The 17592-nt window shown below is 45.3% G+C and overlaps 1 protein-coding gene across 1 annotated transcript; it reads left to right on the top strand.

Annotated features, from left to right (window-relative positions):
* Positions 1–4205: 4205 nt before the first annotated feature.
* Positions 4206–16620, top strand: LOC125941406 (uncharacterized). Its single transcript, XM_049658563.1, has 5 exons — positions 4206–4364; positions 7455–7519; positions 10760–10837; positions 14017–14052; positions 16498–16620. The coding sequence occupies exons 1-5, from the start codon at positions 4235–4237 to the stop codon at positions 16567–16569; spliced, it is 381 nt and encodes a 126-aa protein (XP_049514520.1). The 5' UTR covers positions 4206–4234; the 3' UTR covers positions 16570–16620.
* Positions 16621–17592: the final 972 nt, after the last annotated feature.

Consider the following 17592-nt stretch of genomic DNA (forward strand, 5'->3'; position numbering starts at 1 on the left):
CCGTCAATAACCAAAGTGTTATTCCACATCTCTGCCATTTCGGCTCCACCGCACAGCTGGAAAACATTTTGTTTATTGACGGGTACCATAGCGCTCGATTTTCTACTTTGTTCATGTCAGCCAGCTCGCTGCTGCCCTTTTCCTCCGAGTTGTGCAAACGTATATGGGTCTGCGTCTTTTCTTTTACCTCGTTCTTCGATCTCTTAGACTATTGTTTTATATTAAACCTGCAGTAGCATGCCAAACCTTTCGCTCGGCTAACCTCCAAATTTCTCTAATCAGCGCGCACGTAGTTTTTACGACTGGTTGATATCACGATTTCCCCGTGATAGATTCTCGGAATACGCAACTTGTGTACACGGTGGATGGGCTACGCGGAGTGGATAAAGTACGATGGCCGTGTGTCTTCAAATAGGTTGTTGCCCTTGGCTAGCAGTTTGGCGTACGCAGCACCAACGTCCTGGGGAGTTTAGCTCGCAGTAGCCAAATGCCAAACATAATTTGTTCATTACTGTAGGTGGGCCCTCAAGTGAGGAAGGATAATGGGTAATCTTGTTGGCTATACTATTCTAGTGATTGTGGCCGTGGCCCTACATCCACCGAACTTTGATGGTGAAGTGCGATGCCACCTCTTCACATACGCGCTTTGTTTGCTTTTTTCTCTCTCTTTTTCAAGCTTGTTTCAACTGCTTCACAGTGCTGAACTAGTCAGTATAAATGTTAACGACGTCAGCGTTTGTCAAGTTGAGAACAGCTATGGTCGTATCGTGGATGTCCTGTAGTTCAAGTAATAAATATTTCCGTTGTTTCGGCCACGCAGCAGCTAGCATCTTGAATAACGTATATAGCAGAACCTCTATGTTCATAGTTGAGGCATGTGGTCTGTACGTATTTCGTTTTTTTTTTTTATATATACTGCATGTGAAAATTCCTGTGGTTGAACATATTGTAATGTCAAGGTTGGAGCATGAAAAATGATGCGCCCCATAGGTGTACACGGAATCCTATATATATATCCGTAGGATCCCGTGTACACCTATAGGGCGCATCATTTTTCATGCTCCAACCATATTATATATATATATATATATATATATATATATATATATATATATATATATATATATATATATATATATATATATATATATATGCGTAAAAAGAAACAAAAAGAAAGGAAACTGAGCACGCGTCGTCATCATACGAACAGACGCGTTCGAATACGAGCCCCCCCCCCCCCCCCATTCCTCCCTTGAGCGTGCAAGAAGACGGCACAGTTCCAACTAGGTGGTGTTGATCCTACCACGAGATCAAGCCATCATCCTGCTCGGTTCACCCTCGCACGCCTTCCCTTGCACCTGCGCGCATACGGTGCACGGCCGCGATCTTTACACGGAAACTCACGACGACGCCGACGGTGGAAATTCGCCGGGAGTGTCCATATCAGTGCTATATAGCAATAAACAGAAAGACAAAATTACGACAAAGTCATTATTAAATGCGAAGCGTTTACTTACTTAGCCAGAGCCAAAGGTCGCGGAGCAGTTTGTTTTAGAGAAACGAGATGGTGCTCGCGGCGGCGCGCCATACCTCTCCTCAGCGACCGCGCACGAATACGAAACCGTTACCGCTTCTACCTAGCTTGCTTCTGTGCGATCAGCTGTCGGAAATGCAACCGAGTTTTCGCTAACACACTGTGCTCTTATCATGCTAGATAATTAAAATAATGTGGATTGAAGACGTGTGCAGTAGTTGGCTGCAAAAATAGTGACTGGCATGTTAAGGAATAGAATGAATCTGTGTGGTCAAGTTCGCGGACCGCTGCTGCAACTGTCCGAACGTGTTACCGGCACTTCGACATCAACGGCTTTCCTCGAGGATACAGAAATTTGCTCATCCGTCAGCCTTGTATCGCTAACCTTCAAAAAAAAGGGCTTCATCCCCAGAACGTCGGTAAGAGTGAGTACCACTCGTTAAACAATGACAAAGGGAGTAGCGCCGCTTCGTGTCATAGTAAGTTTCGCGCACGTTATCTATACACATCTGTCCCAAATGGCAGGAAAACTTACGCCCGCTCTATCGCCGACGTATCAAGAATAAGTGAATGGGCACACACTTGAATATATATGCGCACTGTATACGCACAATAAATGACGGACTACACCTATGGCGCACCAATGGTCGAAGCTGAATGTTTCGTGACGGTCCACAAGAGTAAGCGAGTTACTAGCTGTAATATATATTTGCTACAAGGCATTACAACGTACAAAACAGCTACGTTTCAAGCCTTGTGCGCAGCAAGAACAAATCTATCGGAACTGAGCACACCCCGAGCGACCTTGTTGAAAAAAAGTCACCCAACTTTTCTCTATGTCCTCACTCAGCAAGCGGCGCCACGGTGAACTGACAATGCATTAAGCAAACGAAACATTCGGGAGAGAGTCTTCGAAAAAAGACTGAGCAATTCTGACAGATTTGGTACAGAGGAGCACGCTTGAAGCGGACGCGCTTGTTTCTCCCTGACACGTCAAAAGTATAGATATCCAGTAGTGCTCTAATTTAGCAAATGTACGATAAATTATCGAACTCTTGAATCGAATAGAAATTAAATGCAAACTATTTGATTCCTACTCTAAATTGCGACTATTCACCCATTTATCATTTTTTGTACCTAATTGATGTATGTAAGTTATATTCTATGGGCATGCTCGGATGCGGCTCCTTTTAAGGGCCGCAAAATTCTAAACCGGTAGCAGTGGGAGACCCTGCTGCTCAGCTCAGACCAGCAAGGTCAGGCCTGGCAGCGTCCACGGGATCGCCGCGAAAAGGATCAATATGGTTAAACGCAGGCGGACTTGGCATTTTCGCGGAGAGGCGTAGGCGTAAACGTGAGCGTCCTGCATGGTGGAGCCACCTGGTGGTGCAGATATGAACCAGACAAACACAGAGCTATTAGTGCAGTAACCAAGTGTATTTATACTTCACTGCTGGTGTAAATTTTCGTCATCGGCGTAATCGCGTTGATGCCGAAAACTTACACCAGTAACAAAGTGAAATACGCTTGGTTACTGCAATCTTCTTCTTCTTTCTGGGGTTTTACGTGCCAAAACCAGTTCTGATTATGAGGCACGCCGTAGTGGAGGGCTCCGGATTAATTTTGACCACCTGGGGTTCTTTAACGTGCACTACAACGCAAGCACACGGGCGTTTTTGCATTTCGCCTCCATCGAAATGCGGCCGCCGGGGCCGGGATTCGATCCCGCGATCTCGTGCTCAGCAGCGCAACGCCTTAGCTGACTAAGCCACCCCGGCGGGTGGTTACTGCAATGTTAACTGTTTTAGCAGGCGGCACCTTTCATGTCCTCTTGGAGTCCTATCTTCCGTACAGTACTTCCATGGTCACCTTCTCTAACTACTTTTCACTCATGCTTACGGCATAAACTCTGTTTAATGGCGCGTTACTCCACGAGACAGGACCGAAACACTATACTTTATGGGAAGTGGGTTTAAGTGTGTCACTAGATAGGCCCCGTCGCCAATATGCTACAGAAACTAAACATGCGAGGACGTTCACTGCGTCGGGAGTACGCCCGTTAACCCACTATACATCGCGTACCTACAGCGAGATTGCGTGACAGTGTGGACCATATCGCACGCCTGTTCGCTCTGTTCGCCTTCATATTAATCCTTTATTCTTTTTTCATCCTTCACCGCTTCGCTTCCTCATCCCTTCTTGGCGCGCACAGCAATGAACAGGACCCATTTTAATTTTCAATTCAATTTAATCAACTTCAACGCAGCCTTACGACGACATTAGAGTTTTAGAATAGGGTATACCCAAGGCCGCGCACAAGCGTTGGGCGACACGAACTCCTTCGCGCTCTTTAGCGCTCGCGTTCTTTCATACGCACGGCGGTTTGCGTGCCCCAACGCATTGGGCACCCTCATCTAAAGCTCTCTATTGGCGCAAGGCATGCGCCGGCACACGACAAAGGGGGAAGGGAATGAGTGAGCGGCATAGTTATAGCGTCAACATTTCCACGTGAACAATCGATGCGTAAAGGTCGCGAACGCACTTGTCCCGTAAAGCGTGCGACTTGAGTCAAGCGATACGTCACTTGCTCACACCCTCACTCTCGATGTACCGACCTCGCATTTCGGGGAATATAAAAGCTGGTCGTATCTCGACGGCTCGTATCTGGAAATCGCCGTCGCCCCCCAGAGAGCGAGAGAAATGAGGCCAACCGCAGCATCCGCATCTTTGCTGATGGCGTTCGCCGTTTTCCTTGCGTCGCAGGCGAGTGAGAACGCATCTGAAGGGAACAGCGCTGAAAACGGCACGGAACCTCAGTTAAAGTTCTGCGGTAAGGACACTCTTCCTCAAATTCACTTTGCTTGCGCTTTGTTTGCATACTCGGCAAATGCTGCCTTTTGTGTTTCCCGAGCCATACTTTCTGGACTCGAGTTTTTTTTTTTTTTTTTGACGCTGCCATGTCAGTATGTCACGAAAAAGTAGTGTCGCTTCACGAATAATTGTTTCTTTTTTGGTTCACTGAGTGGAAGAAGGTGTCCCCAAGCGGCCGGAATCGCTGTTAGAAGCAAAGCTACGAAACATCTGCGTATAACAGGTGTAATGCGGATTGGTTATGAATGAAGGCTTTCTGAAGTGTGTCGTACAGGCTAGCAGGTACCTACTCGGGCATGCGTCAACTAGTAAGCGGCATTTTACACGCAGTCCAGTACACTTGTCGATATTTTGAAAACCTGAAAATGGAGGCACTATTATAGGTTATTGGTATATCCGAATTAACCATAATACTTGCAATTCACGAGTGCTTATATAATCTGGTAAGGGCTTGTCTTTTTCTTTCCTTTCTTGCCATGACGCAGTGTGAAACGTGCGCACACTACTACAATAATTAGGATACTAGAGCCGGAAAAGCAACACATCGAATTGAACTAAATTAAAGGTATTGTTATAACTTAAAGTGCGTGTCAACAACCAGAGACTAGAAAGAGGCGTATTAGCCAATAAGAATCTGAAAGATCTACACTGCGTACTTGGTTGTGAGTATTACGGCGCGCTTATAACACTGCATATCGCATGGTGTATATTTTGTGTACGCTGGCGCCCTCTCTCCCCAGTGGATGATGGCGGCGGCTAAAATGCTAATTGCGCTCTTTGGCCGATCATGATTACTCCAGTTCACAGAGGCATCGTTTCCTCGGCATCATCTTACTGAGAAATAATAATTTATTGCAAGAAGGTATACAATAACATATTCTTTTAAGTAGTCAGAAGATGGCTGTTAATACAGAAAAATGTAGTTCTTGAATCCGATATGTGATGACATTCCCGTCGTTACACGCGGATCATTTTCACATCCATTCAAGGCAAAAATTTCATACTGCTAAATCGGCAAACGACCGGCCGGTATGCTATATGCCACTCTGCTTATTCTGTACCTATTACTATCCTGTAACATTTATTAAGCCGCGCGGTAGGAAGCAAGTGGTTTTCAATTTCTCTCTATAAGAACCGTTAGCTCTATACCTTGTGTTGCGATATATTTTACCGCCGCTACAGCCATACACGACACAGCAAGAATCAAGCAGCAAGAAGGCCGAACTTTTCAACTAGGCTATGCAAAGGAGCTCATAACAAATCATTGCTGTCGCGAGATCACGCATCACTATCATCGCAAGCACTGCCACGGAAATCAGGTATCGCGTTCTTCGCACCAGTACGCAAGGCGTGCACTTGTTCGGATGAGTCTATTTTCTGTGACAACACTCCAGGGCCACGTGCAATAGAATGCACCTCGCACTAAAGAGGGTGCAGTGGAATCATGAGGCGGAAAGCGCAGGAGGAGGGTATGGCGAAAGCGGGAGAAGAAATGCGCAGTGGGGCGACGATGGCTACGAGATGGCGCCAGAGTTGCGCGCGTCGTCTGGTTGGTCTGTCGGCGGCGGCGGCTGCTGCTGCAGCGAATCGCGCCCGCGCGTCACCGACACGCTGGCTCTCGCGGCCTCCAGATTACCGAGGCAGTCGCGCCACACTTCACTCCGTTCGCAACGTGCCGCACGAGACAGACTCTGTCCGTGCCAGCCAATATATCGCGAAATCAAAAAACACGTATAGAGCTGCGCTCAAATTTCGCATTAGGGAGTATCGTGATCGCCGGTGATTTTTTTTCGTCTTAAATTTCTTGTACTTGGGTTCGGAAATCCAAAATCAAAAGAGGTGGCTGACAGATGCAGTAGCGCACGAGGAATAAGGATTATAAACAGGGATAAGGTGCCTCAGAAAGGCTGGCCAACGTTTCGATAGAAGGACCTATCTTTGACGAATAAGGATTATAAACAGGGATAAGGTGCCTCAGAAAGGCTGGCCAACGTTTCGATAGGAGGACGAAGATAGGTCCTCCTATCGAAACGTTGGCCAGCCTTTCTGAGGCACCTTATCCCTGTTTATAATCCTTATTCCTCTTGTACTTGGGTTCCCCATTCTTGGACCACTGGGTATTTGGCAGTGAGTATGGGCCAATTCTTGGCCAATTAATCCCCCAAATGGGCCTATCCCTCGGTGCCACGAGGGGTATAGACGCCATAATTGTACTTGGTTAATGTGTCGTACAACTCTGTGCACGTCACGCCTCCTCACCATTCTTTCCTCGACACACATCAAAGATCGCCTTCGACCTCCTGGCACCACTGCGCAGACGCATCACACTGCACCGCGCATCCGCCTGATTTTGCAGAAGCGTATTTGCTGAAGGATTCGGTGTTGGGATTTCGGCATAGCTTGTGAGCGGTAAATGCGTAGTTGCGTGTCGTGTAGTGCATGAGATTAAAGTTGTGACCTGTGCGTGGCGCATAAACGTAAACACAGCATGATATTACACATTGCCTGGGATGAATGCAAACACAATTGTACGCATTACATTTAGTTGTACATCACTTTTTTTATTATTATTTTATTCGGGCAAAACACCCGCTTACTTAATTACCCGCTTGACTGCATCTTCGCTTCACATAGATTCCAACATGTGAGTTGTATCTACATAAGTTTTTTTTTTTTTTTTCACCTAGTCAACAAAATTGGTCCTAGGTACTTTCGCCTTCGAAATTATTCTGATGTCCTACTAAAATTAGTAGGGACTCTGCCCTCCTGCCTGGGCATAAAATCGTTCCTGTTTTGAGGCAGAAGAATTTGCGAAGAATTTGTTCGAGATTTACAGAAAGGACCAAGTTTCAAATGACATTGAAAACGCAGTGAACGAGGAGAATAAGCATTAGAACAAGATATTCTCTCAACAAATGAGGCACCTATCACTCCTCTCGAGCACAAAAGGCTGCCGATGCACTGCAATTTTCCCACAGCAGTCGGTCTAAAATATTTTTTTTTCCTTGCCAGTTACAAGCCGTTTTGAAACGTCTTTTCATTCTTTCAGATAACAGCACTACGGATGAAGAAAGGAACAGCACGTTGCAGTGCGTCCTCGGCAGTGACGGACAGGTACTGTTTCAACGCAATACTTACACGGGTAATAATCTTATCGCGTAGCCGGAAGTTAAACCTGGATTCTCGTAAGGTAATGCCTTCAATGCGATAACGGTAGGCTTTACAAATATTAAATCGAGGTTGTGCGGGTAAGCAGACTGCGTGTATGAATGGCAGCACCAAAAAGGCAAACTGGGCCCGAATTCACAAAAACTTCTCACGCTAAAATCTTTCGCAAGAAAAAATTTTAGCTAATCCGGATGTCAGGCATATCATTAGCAAAGGCGGGCAGCCAATGGCATAGCGAACTTACGAAGGAAAAGCTTGGTGAATCTGGCCCCCGTTTCTTTTATACGGACAGTATGCAGCCCAATTAGGTACACCCGAGACTTACGGTGATCTGAGTGATGTGACGCAATTAGGGAGATTTTCTAAGTACCGTGTGCGGATTACTGGGCTAAAATGCATGGTGTGCATGTCGCCTCCTTAAAGACTGACAACCAATTTTAAGGACACAGCTTTTCATGGCGCAACGTTCCAGTTTTTTTACGACCCAGTTTTTTGTGGCTCACCCTGGGTACTGTTTACACCTGCAGCGGTTGTTTCCAAAAGCGCGTGGATATTTGCTAAGCAGAATTTTTCGATCCGAGCAGCCTCTAAAGAAGAAAGAGTCCCTCCTCCAGCAACGCTGAGAAGTGAGAGCGATGCCGAAAGCCCGCCTCGCAAATTGTGAAAGCCGCCGATCGTTCTGCATGCTTTCACAGCAGTGAGTGCAACTGTGGTTAACCACCTATATCTTGATCTTCTCGAGCACTTTGGAAAATAAAAAGCTGGTACACTAATTTTGCGTTGTTGTACAGACCCGTCTTATAATGAGCCTCGAGCGGCCAGTCGCGCGGCAATATTGCGTGCATTCGTGGGCTTCTTTCACGCTCGGAAAAGCACTTTTATGTAGCACGTATCGAGCAACATAGAGCTGTATCGGGAGTTTCTCATGTTGCTCTACAATTTTCTCATTGACACTATTCACAATTATAATATTTGAGAAGTTGACTAATTAGACTAATTATGTAATTAGGCGGAATGCCAACAATAATCTGAGTATCTCCAAGCGACGACAAACAACAATACCTTGGTTCTGTCCAGCTACGTGGCATTTGCATATTTTTTAATTTTGGTGCATGATAGTTGGATACCCTGTATATTATACGCACAATGCAGACGACACGGCCGCGCATCAAAGCACCTTGGAGTGCTACCATGTGACTGTGTGTTCGCTTCCCTGATTGGCTGAAGAGGCTCCTATATATTGACTGCACCGCACGGAGTCGGTAAGACTGAGTATACGCGTAGATTTGGGTAGCGACGTAAAAACTGGCGGGAGAGCCAGTGTATTAGGAGAGTCACTGTAGCGATGCACTGCGCACTTCACCGCCAATCTGCTTTTTACGACGTCGTTTGCTATAAGAATGACCATGGGTTCCGCAGAGCACTTATTGTCAGGTTAGACTGTAATGTGCGCCGAGTGACGGGATATTTCAGTGAGATGTTGATACCACAGCGCAAAACCTAGGCGATTGCTGTGCGGTCTTGGTACCTCACTCTGATAATACTCTGACATTCGAACATAGTATGCCTAATTGCATCCGCAGTACCTTTAATCCTACCGTATGAGCAGGCCATAGTTCTTAGGTAAACTTCCTTTAAGTACTCCACGTTCTAAGACAGCCTGCTCTATAGCGTCGACAAAATTGCACTGCCTTTTGAGTTATTGTAGGACACTCCTTTCTTTGCGAGAAAGCTACAAAAATCTCCCCGAATCAAGAAATTCTACAAGAATCTCCACAGATCAAGAAATTGATAATTTGCATCAAACTAAATCACCTAGACTTAGTAAAAGGTAGTGGACTTCATTAAGTCCTTCACTTCGGCGTAGCTGGTCGGTTCCGATATTCCTCGTACGTCATGGCGTTCAGCGAGTCGCCGCACCCCTTTCTTGATCTCTTTGTTCCTCATTTTAAAGTTCTCCATTGCTGTTTTGTTTTCCATCTTCTCTAGCCAACACACGCCATTTCTCTAACCTCCGTATCAGAAGCTTGTCTACCTTGTCTCCCAGTCGTTCACCGGGCAACGCTGGAAAATTTAGTGCCAGTGAATCAGAGAAATTCATAAGTTCACACTACAGACGTATTGTCTTAATTTTTTTTTCTGTATGCTACGCCTTCCGCTGCATCGTGGCGACTTTTCAGGTTTATAAATTAAATTCAGTGCCATTCAGAGGCGGCATGTGAAGAATGCACCGCTGTTTGGGTGTTTCCCGCTTATTGAAGGCATTGCAGTCAGTCTACTATGATGGCCAAAAAAGACAGCTGTGAGGCCAAGTCAAAGTATTGGAACGTGGTTCTGCAACTTGACGCCACCTCGCGTGCGAAAGAAAAATTATAATAATAAGAAAAGGATACTGCTACATTTTAAACACTTTGCCTGTGCGAACCTCGGAGAAACGCAACCTGGCCTTCTTTTCTGTGCTCTCAAATAGGCGGACAAATGAGAAACTACTTCACTCTCAAAATAAGAAGAGCGTCAACAAAAGGAAGAGGAGGACTCCAACTTCATGCTGCAGTTGGAAGGAGCTTTGAGAAATAGAAGTGCATGAGTATGGGGCCGAGATTCGGCAACATGGGGGTCAGCTCGGGGGTCATCAGATTATTCAGAATCCTAACCCCCCGTAATCCTAACACAACAAAAATTACCTTCAGGTCACTACAAGAAGCCACATATGAAATTATTATAGCCGTCCGGAAAATTTATTGGCAGCAAATTTGATGGCACTAAAATTGATAGCGCCACCATTGATGGTTGAACCCACGAGCTTTGGTGTGATTCGAACACACGACATTTGGTGCTAATTAAGGCAACGTTAATTAAGGCACAGTTCATTACGATAAAGTTCATCAAAGCACTTGAACCTACGACATTTGGTGTTAATTAAAGCACACCTAATTAAGATAGAGTTAAGGCACTCGAACCTACAACCTTTGGTGAGAGTCGAACTCACGACCTTTGGTGGAAGGAAACAATAGGAAGTAATAACGCATTCGAATGGAAATGTCAAGTAGTTTAATGAATGCCTCGTGAGCGCGCAGGCTTTCGCCTTCATCTTATTTAGCGTATGCTAAAGCGAATGTCAACTTTTTCTTGTGTATTCTAAAGTTTTGTAAACACATGGCTGACCTTCACCGCGTCTTCTTTCAGGACGTTGAGAAACTCAGGTCATACATGAACCATACCGGCACCGGCCCCTTGGAAGTCGCGCAGCACTTGTGTACCCATGTAAGTGGAAAAATGTTTATACAAAATACCGGCTATTAACGAAGCAAAATTAGGTTTTATATGTACTCTGACAAAGACCGTGCCCAAGCGAAAATGGTAGGAGGTAAAGTTGCCTTCAGACGTGCGTCCACCATTCCCTTGAATACCAATAGAGTCCTCCACCTTGGATTATATACAAGATATACATAAATAACACGGTGTTCGTTAACCCATTAGAGCCCAGGTTACTTTTGAAAAGGCAGGCCCATTTTATTACCAAGTTATTACCAATATTCGAGACGTGCTGGAGATAACAGGTACTGTTGCGAACCGCGTCGTTTCATTATTTTTTATCGTGCTCAGTACTTTCTTCTTAAAACATGGCTTATTAAAATATTTTCTGGGGGGAGTTTGGTTCATAACTGCGAAGTAAAAACATTAGCGCGAAAGGAACATAGACGAATGCTGTGTACTCGTCTCCTCCTTGTTTCTTTCGCGGTTCTGTTTTAAATGCGAAGCATTTCTTGGCGAACATTTGCTACTTTGACAGTATCTATCTAGCCGCCTACGACTTTGTGCTATCATGGTCGCTTCCTTAACTTGGTATGTACCAAAATTGGCATACTATGACAAGAGTATATGACGAACATAAATGATAGGTCATGACATGAATATCATGACATGCGTGTCATGTAGGTCATGACAATGACCCAGCGAAAAAGTTTAACACTCAAAAACCACTGGAATCGGTTCGAACGTGGGCACTAAGTGAACAAAACACACAAGGAGGCAGCTAGAAATCATAGTCATGAGCATGACTAAGGCTTTCGCCTTAAGATCTCTTAGGTGTAGCTAAAGGGACACCTGAGGACTCATGACATGAATGTCATGACATGCGTGTCATGTAGGTCATGAAAGAGCCGCCTACGTCTTCGTGCTCTCATGGTCGTTTCGATAACTTGGTAGGCTATCCGCCATCTGCTTCGCATAACATCGATTCCCACAGGGCGTGGGATCTGTCGGCTTTGTTTCCTTCTCAATCCTTCAAACAGCTTTGTGTACGTAAGTTTTAGAGAAAAATATCGCAAATGATGAACGCATATGGCATTGCATCTCTATAGCAGTGCTAGAAAATTAATTCAGATGTGCTTTATAAAGCACGCTGGACTTAACTATGTGTGTGCTAGAAGGGCTTGCTTGTTCTGAAAGCAATTTTAATTCTTGGGTTTCACGTGACAACACCACGAGACGATTATGAGGCACGCCGTAGTGTAGGACTCGGGATAAATTTTCATCACCTGGGGTTCTTTACCGTGCGCCGAATGCAAAGTTCAAGGGCGTTTTTTTTTTTTTTTCTTTCTTTTGCATTTCGCCCCCATCGAAATGCGGCCGCCGCGGCCAAGATTTGATCCCCCGCCCTCTTGCAGTGTTCTGAAGCACACATTATACTTTTTACTTTTATTTCGGCCAAATTTTTTTTGCCGGATCCACAAACAGATAATTTGATTAACCTGCGCTTTCTCTGGGTTCACTGTCTGTTTTCTTCATACAGTTGTAACTAAGGAAAAATTAAGCTCCTCTTAGTCCCTCATTCTCCTCATTCATTACATAGCGAGTGCTTCGACTTTGTAAGCCTTGATACCATGAGGTAGCATGCAAGGATTTATTGGCCGGTTGCCGGCTCCTAAGCTTACGCGCTTCGCGACGCCTGCGCTTAAAAAGGTTGTTAAAGGATCCGTCATCACCGCCGTGTGTGTGTGTATGCGAGCTTTCTGGTAGAAACGCGGCCTCTTGCGAAGGCCGATCCCGCAGCTACTTCACAGCGTGGCCCAAAAATAATTTTCAGGTTTCTGTTATTGTTTCGCATTTTTAAAATTTCAGTCAGAGAAGGTTTACTATAAAAGGCATGCGCTGTGGGCGTTTTGCTTCATGTCATTTTTTTTTTTTTGTGGGCTGTCATTCTCAAAGTAACGAGGAATAACTATGTCAAGAATGCAGGACAAAATATGAGCAACTTTAGTGATAGAATGTTGTGGCAATATAACTACATATAGCGAATGTCATACTGCAAGGCGTGGCATATACATATAGCTAAAATGTACGGGAATTTTCGCTCACGGAAGACTCCTCCGACGCCGGTGCTGACACCGACAGCGGATTTTCTGCGAACGGGGCCCGTTCGGGCCCCGTTCCCTTAACGCGATAGCGTTATCGGCCTCCGAAGTCCAGGCGAAACGTCATCGAAGAGCCGCGGACCCCGAGTTGAGGGAGCGCGATGTTGAGGCCAAACGTCAGCATCGTTCTAGCCCTCCAGGAACCCGACAAAGGTGTCGCACGCATCTAGGGAGTCTACATGCAACGCCGTTTAACGTCCTTGCATGTAGGCTCCCTACACGCATCGGCAAGCTAGCGTCAACTTCCACGGTGCGACGGCCAAGTTTCTCAACCGGAACTTCGGAGCCAGCTACAGAGCGTGTGACCGGTTCTGCATGGTTCGAGCACAACGTGGTACTCGTCAGTGCAATTCGTTCGGAGGAACACCGAAGAAATTCACGACAAGCTTCGCTTACCCCATTTCCTCGACAGGGGAAGGGCTACTAATTTATTATTTTTATATTTAAATTAAACATAATTAGCTTCCGCTATATGCTTTATCTGGTTTCATATTCTCTTTGCTTCGTATGGTTGCAACTAACGAAAAAATTGATCGACTCGCACTTTCTTACCCTTCTCTCTCGTTCCCCAATTAGGTGTTACTCGAGCAGTGCGAAGGTGCTTTTCTTAATTGTGTTTTAGTTTTGTGTGTTTTAACATTATATCACCCACCGCGGCAGCTCAGTGGCTATATGGCGTTGCGCTCCAGTGCGCGAGATGGCGGGTTTCATCCCTGCCCCATTCCGGTGGGGGCGGAATGCAAAAACGCTTGTGTGTATACTCAATTATGCGCGCATTTGGTACACGACAAAGAACCCCAGGTGGTCGAAGTTAATCCGGAGCACTCCACGGCGCCTTTCATGACCCACTGTGCAGTCACGGGACGTTAAACTCCGCAATTAAAAAAAAAGAAATCCATAAACAAATTATTCGAGTAAAGGAAACGTGTTTATTCGTGGAAATGTTGAACCTGTACACGTACTCAATTTGAACATGTTAAATAATGATTCAAGCAATCTTTTCCTTTTTTTTTCTTTTATTTCTAGCCAAACGGCTTTCATCACAACGTCACAAAGCATCACGTGAGTTTTCTTTTTTTAATTTTTATTTAAAGATACTGCAGGGCCCGTCACGGCCCGTGCAGGAGTAGGTACATAAATGCGTTAGTAGTAGAATATACATAAAATTGGTAATTATTCATGGTGAAAATGCAATACACTGTATTGGGTTCATAAAAGAGTCGTTGTTATAACAACACACAATATCGTTTAGTGAATTGTTCCAGTGGAAGATAGCCGACGGAAAAGTGAGTGAGTGAGTGAGTGAGTGAGTGAGTGAGTGAGTGAGTGAGTGAGTGAGTGAGTGAGTGAGTGAGTGAGTGAGTGAGTGAGTGAGTGAGTGAGACTGAATGAGAGTGATAGTCGTGAGTGAGTGACAGAATGAAACAATAAAGAAAGTGAGCGAAAGCGATGTCGCGCTCACTCACAAAATTAACGTTGCAGATTGAATTCGTGCCAATGCTTTTCTCATTTCCTCAAATGTCCATCGTCAAGTGATAAACAAAGGTTACAATGATAAGTGAAAAATTCTTTATTTCTATAAGGATGACCACGGTGTTAGAAGATGGCTATTTGGCCTATCGTTGGCAGGAAGTAGAATGTTGGGGACAAAGGCCAGGTTATGGAAAAGAAAGTGAGCTCCTAGATGCACATAAAACCGGTATGATAATCCTGAAATCCCTGCAAAGCATTAAGTTCACAGCCTCCAGGAGGTTCATTAGAGAACGGAAAGCCTCTGTACTCATATATTTGCATCCGAAGAATGGATACGTCGTTCAGATTACTGCAGTGGAGTAATTTCTCGCGGATGTGGCGATATAAGGGGGGGGCATTTCCCACTTGCACAGATCAGGCACATATACCTATCAGCTGCACATGCTTATTGCCTACCGCGACGAAACATGAATAACGCTGTAAGTACAGACTTACCTTTTGTTGTCAAGCCCTAGTGAAACCGCGGGTTTTCCCGAACGTGGAGGAAAGTGTTGCAAAGGGGATCTCGAGGCCCAGTAGCCGGGAGCTCGGTCAGCTTGTTCAGCGGAAAGGGCCCAGACAATGACGAGGCTACGTAAGCTAACCTATCCACCTGTGAACTTTCAAATTCGTAAATCAGAAAGCGCGCACGTTTTTTTTTTTTTTTAAAGCTCGGCTCGGCTCAGCAATTACTGACAACAACACTTCGTTTTCAGATCACAATGACTTCTTTGGCTACTTTGATATTGCTGATTTCACCTGTTTCTGGAACTCGTACGCATAAACTTCCCCGTAGCAAGTACTTCTTTTGCGTTCTTTCATCATCAAAAGACTTCCAACGGAAGCCTCGGAGACCGACGGGCGGGCCTTGTTCGCGAACAGCATTTATTTTTCGTAACACTTGACGCCACTTTCGTAAAATCGTAAAATCAATCCAAATTCGTAAACATTACGAGAAATGCGGGAGATTAGGGAGGTACGGGTAACGGACAACGAAACGTTTACTTTCATTACTTCGTGAAGAGCTACGTAAAGAGCGCTCATCTCGACAAGCTGCTCGTAACGAATAGCGAAGGCGAATGCTCAAATGGTCAAGTTCGCACCGCTTGCAGCGGACAGTCTCGCTTGAGTGTATTTCCTTTGTAGAAGCCTTGCAAGGAACTCGTTGCCTATTCGGCCCTTTCCGTAAGTGTGTCAAGGTTCAAATCCTTCGAAGAGCCTATTGGCGAGACTTTTTTTTTTTTAGGCTTTGGGTGGACACTTGTGTGCTTTAAGTCTCATTTTTTTTCCCCCCGTGGTGGCCAGGGCTTTTTTCTATAACTTTCCTTGGGGCATGACGACGAACACTCCTGTTAACAGCCTGGAGCACAGCAAGGTCGCGCTTGTTCAGGATGTTTGCCATGTAAATAAGGAGGCTTTTTGGAAGAACGAGGATTTACTTTGTTGATTATACAGTTCACTGCGTTGTTGATGGCTGTATCCCGATTTTAATCGTGAGTGCACCACGCTACACGTTGAACCATGTCAAGGAGTTGATATCATTGAGCGCCAGGTTCAAAGCCGACTTTGGTCTTTAGCTTGCCCAAAATCTTGCGGACGTCGTCTTGAAGACCGCAATACCAGTGGTGCATTTCGCATGGCACACCACCCGGGTGCGGATAAATTTTGGTGCTCAAGCTGTTGCCTGAAAGTGAACTAATATGATCTGTGCAAGCACTTTCTCTAAATTTTGCAGTAAGGTTCTCCTTCCTGTAGCAACTTCGTTTACCGTGCGCACAGCGGTGTACCTAGGAGCAGCCGAAAAGTGACAGCGAGTCAAACTCACCTGGCGGGATCCAGCTTAAATGAATCGACGGTCAAATGATCGGTTTCCGATTGCTACTGACTCCGAAAGTGATCATTATCCGTTGCACAAAAAGGGAAAGTTGCAATTACATGTAATTCTTTATTTTTTCCTCGTTTTCTTTTTCATTACATGTCGCATCGATTCAAAAGGACCCGAATGCAACCGAGCCTCAGGACCTGGATTTACAAGGGCCGTTCACGGAGTGTGAAAAGAAGAACTAAGGCAACAACACTGTGCTTGAATAAATGTGGCCTTTCTTTCGACAATGCTAAGACGAATGTTTGACTCTTTTTATAATGTTATTTCAAGATATGTCTACAAGATTATTTAGGAAATTACTAGAGCGCCTCTTTATTTAAATCATACGCAGAAGGTTATCGCTCTGCCGACTGCGTTTACCATTAAAATGCTGAGCGGTTGTCACTCCAACTTTCCACCGGCATTCCACTACATATGTCAAACGACATTAAGCTAGAAACATTGATGATTTACGTTTAATAAAGCACTGTAGAATTAAATTATTAGTAATACACGTTTGTATTGATTGCATTTAACAAAAAAAGGGTCCCTTACGAAAACAGCAATTCACTAGTTTTAGTGTGCCAAAGCTCTGTTAAAAAAAAAGATACAAAAATGAGCGGTAACGTCCAGTCATTAGCGTAAACTTGCGAAATGCGAGACAAGAAAAGATATTGACCGACGATTACGATACTCCCCAATGCGAAATTTTAGCGCAGCTGTGCGCGTGTTTTCATTTCGCGACATACTGAGGCAAAGAATTTGAGACCGAAATTGCCGCACCAACTGGCAGTGGGCCGGTGCCGTCAGCGCCTTCGCAGAGGCAGGAGCTGTTGGGAACGCCGGCATGATGAGTGGCATCTAAGCCAGCTGTGGACGAAGACGACGTAGAAACGAGCAGTGGCACGAGGGCGTTCTCACAGTTACGCCGAGGGACGCCCATGCTCAAGCCAGCAACGGGTGCCTAAGAGCTGCGCTTAAGTATTCGCCCAAAGGGCGATGATTTACAGTGACAGCTATTGAAATTGTGAACATGGACGTCGCTCTGTACTTCCAAAACTGATCGTTGTGTGCAACCTGCCCATATATCGTCTATTTGTAAACATCGTGACGTCACGGCCAGCGCACCGTCCTTCTGCTGCGCCGGCGGAGCGGGCGCTGATCGATAAAAAGTGTTGCTGAATGAATTGAAGATGATTATCAAGAGATAGAGATGCTTTTATTCT

This window comes from Dermacentor silvarum, chromosome 11 (assembly GCF_013339745.2).
Source record: "Dermacentor silvarum isolate Dsil-2018 chromosome 11, BIME_Dsil_1.4, whole genome shotgun sequence".
Taxonomy (NCBI): domain Eukaryota; kingdom Metazoa; phylum Arthropoda; class Arachnida; order Ixodida; family Ixodidae; genus Dermacentor; species Dermacentor silvarum.

Coding starts and splice junctions, on each gene's coding strand:
- LOC125941406 (XM_049658563.1), top strand. CDS start 4,235: ATGAGGCCAACCGCAGCATCCGCATCTTTGCTGATGGCGTTCGCCGTT. Junction 10,838..14,016: donor CGCAGCACTTGTGTACCCAT/GTAAGTGGAAAA, acceptor TTTTATTTCTAG/CCAAACGGCTTTCATCACAA. Junction 14,053..16,497: donor ACAACGTCACAAAGCATCAC/GTGAGTTTTCTT, acceptor TCGATTCAAAAG/GACCCGAATGCAACCGAGCC.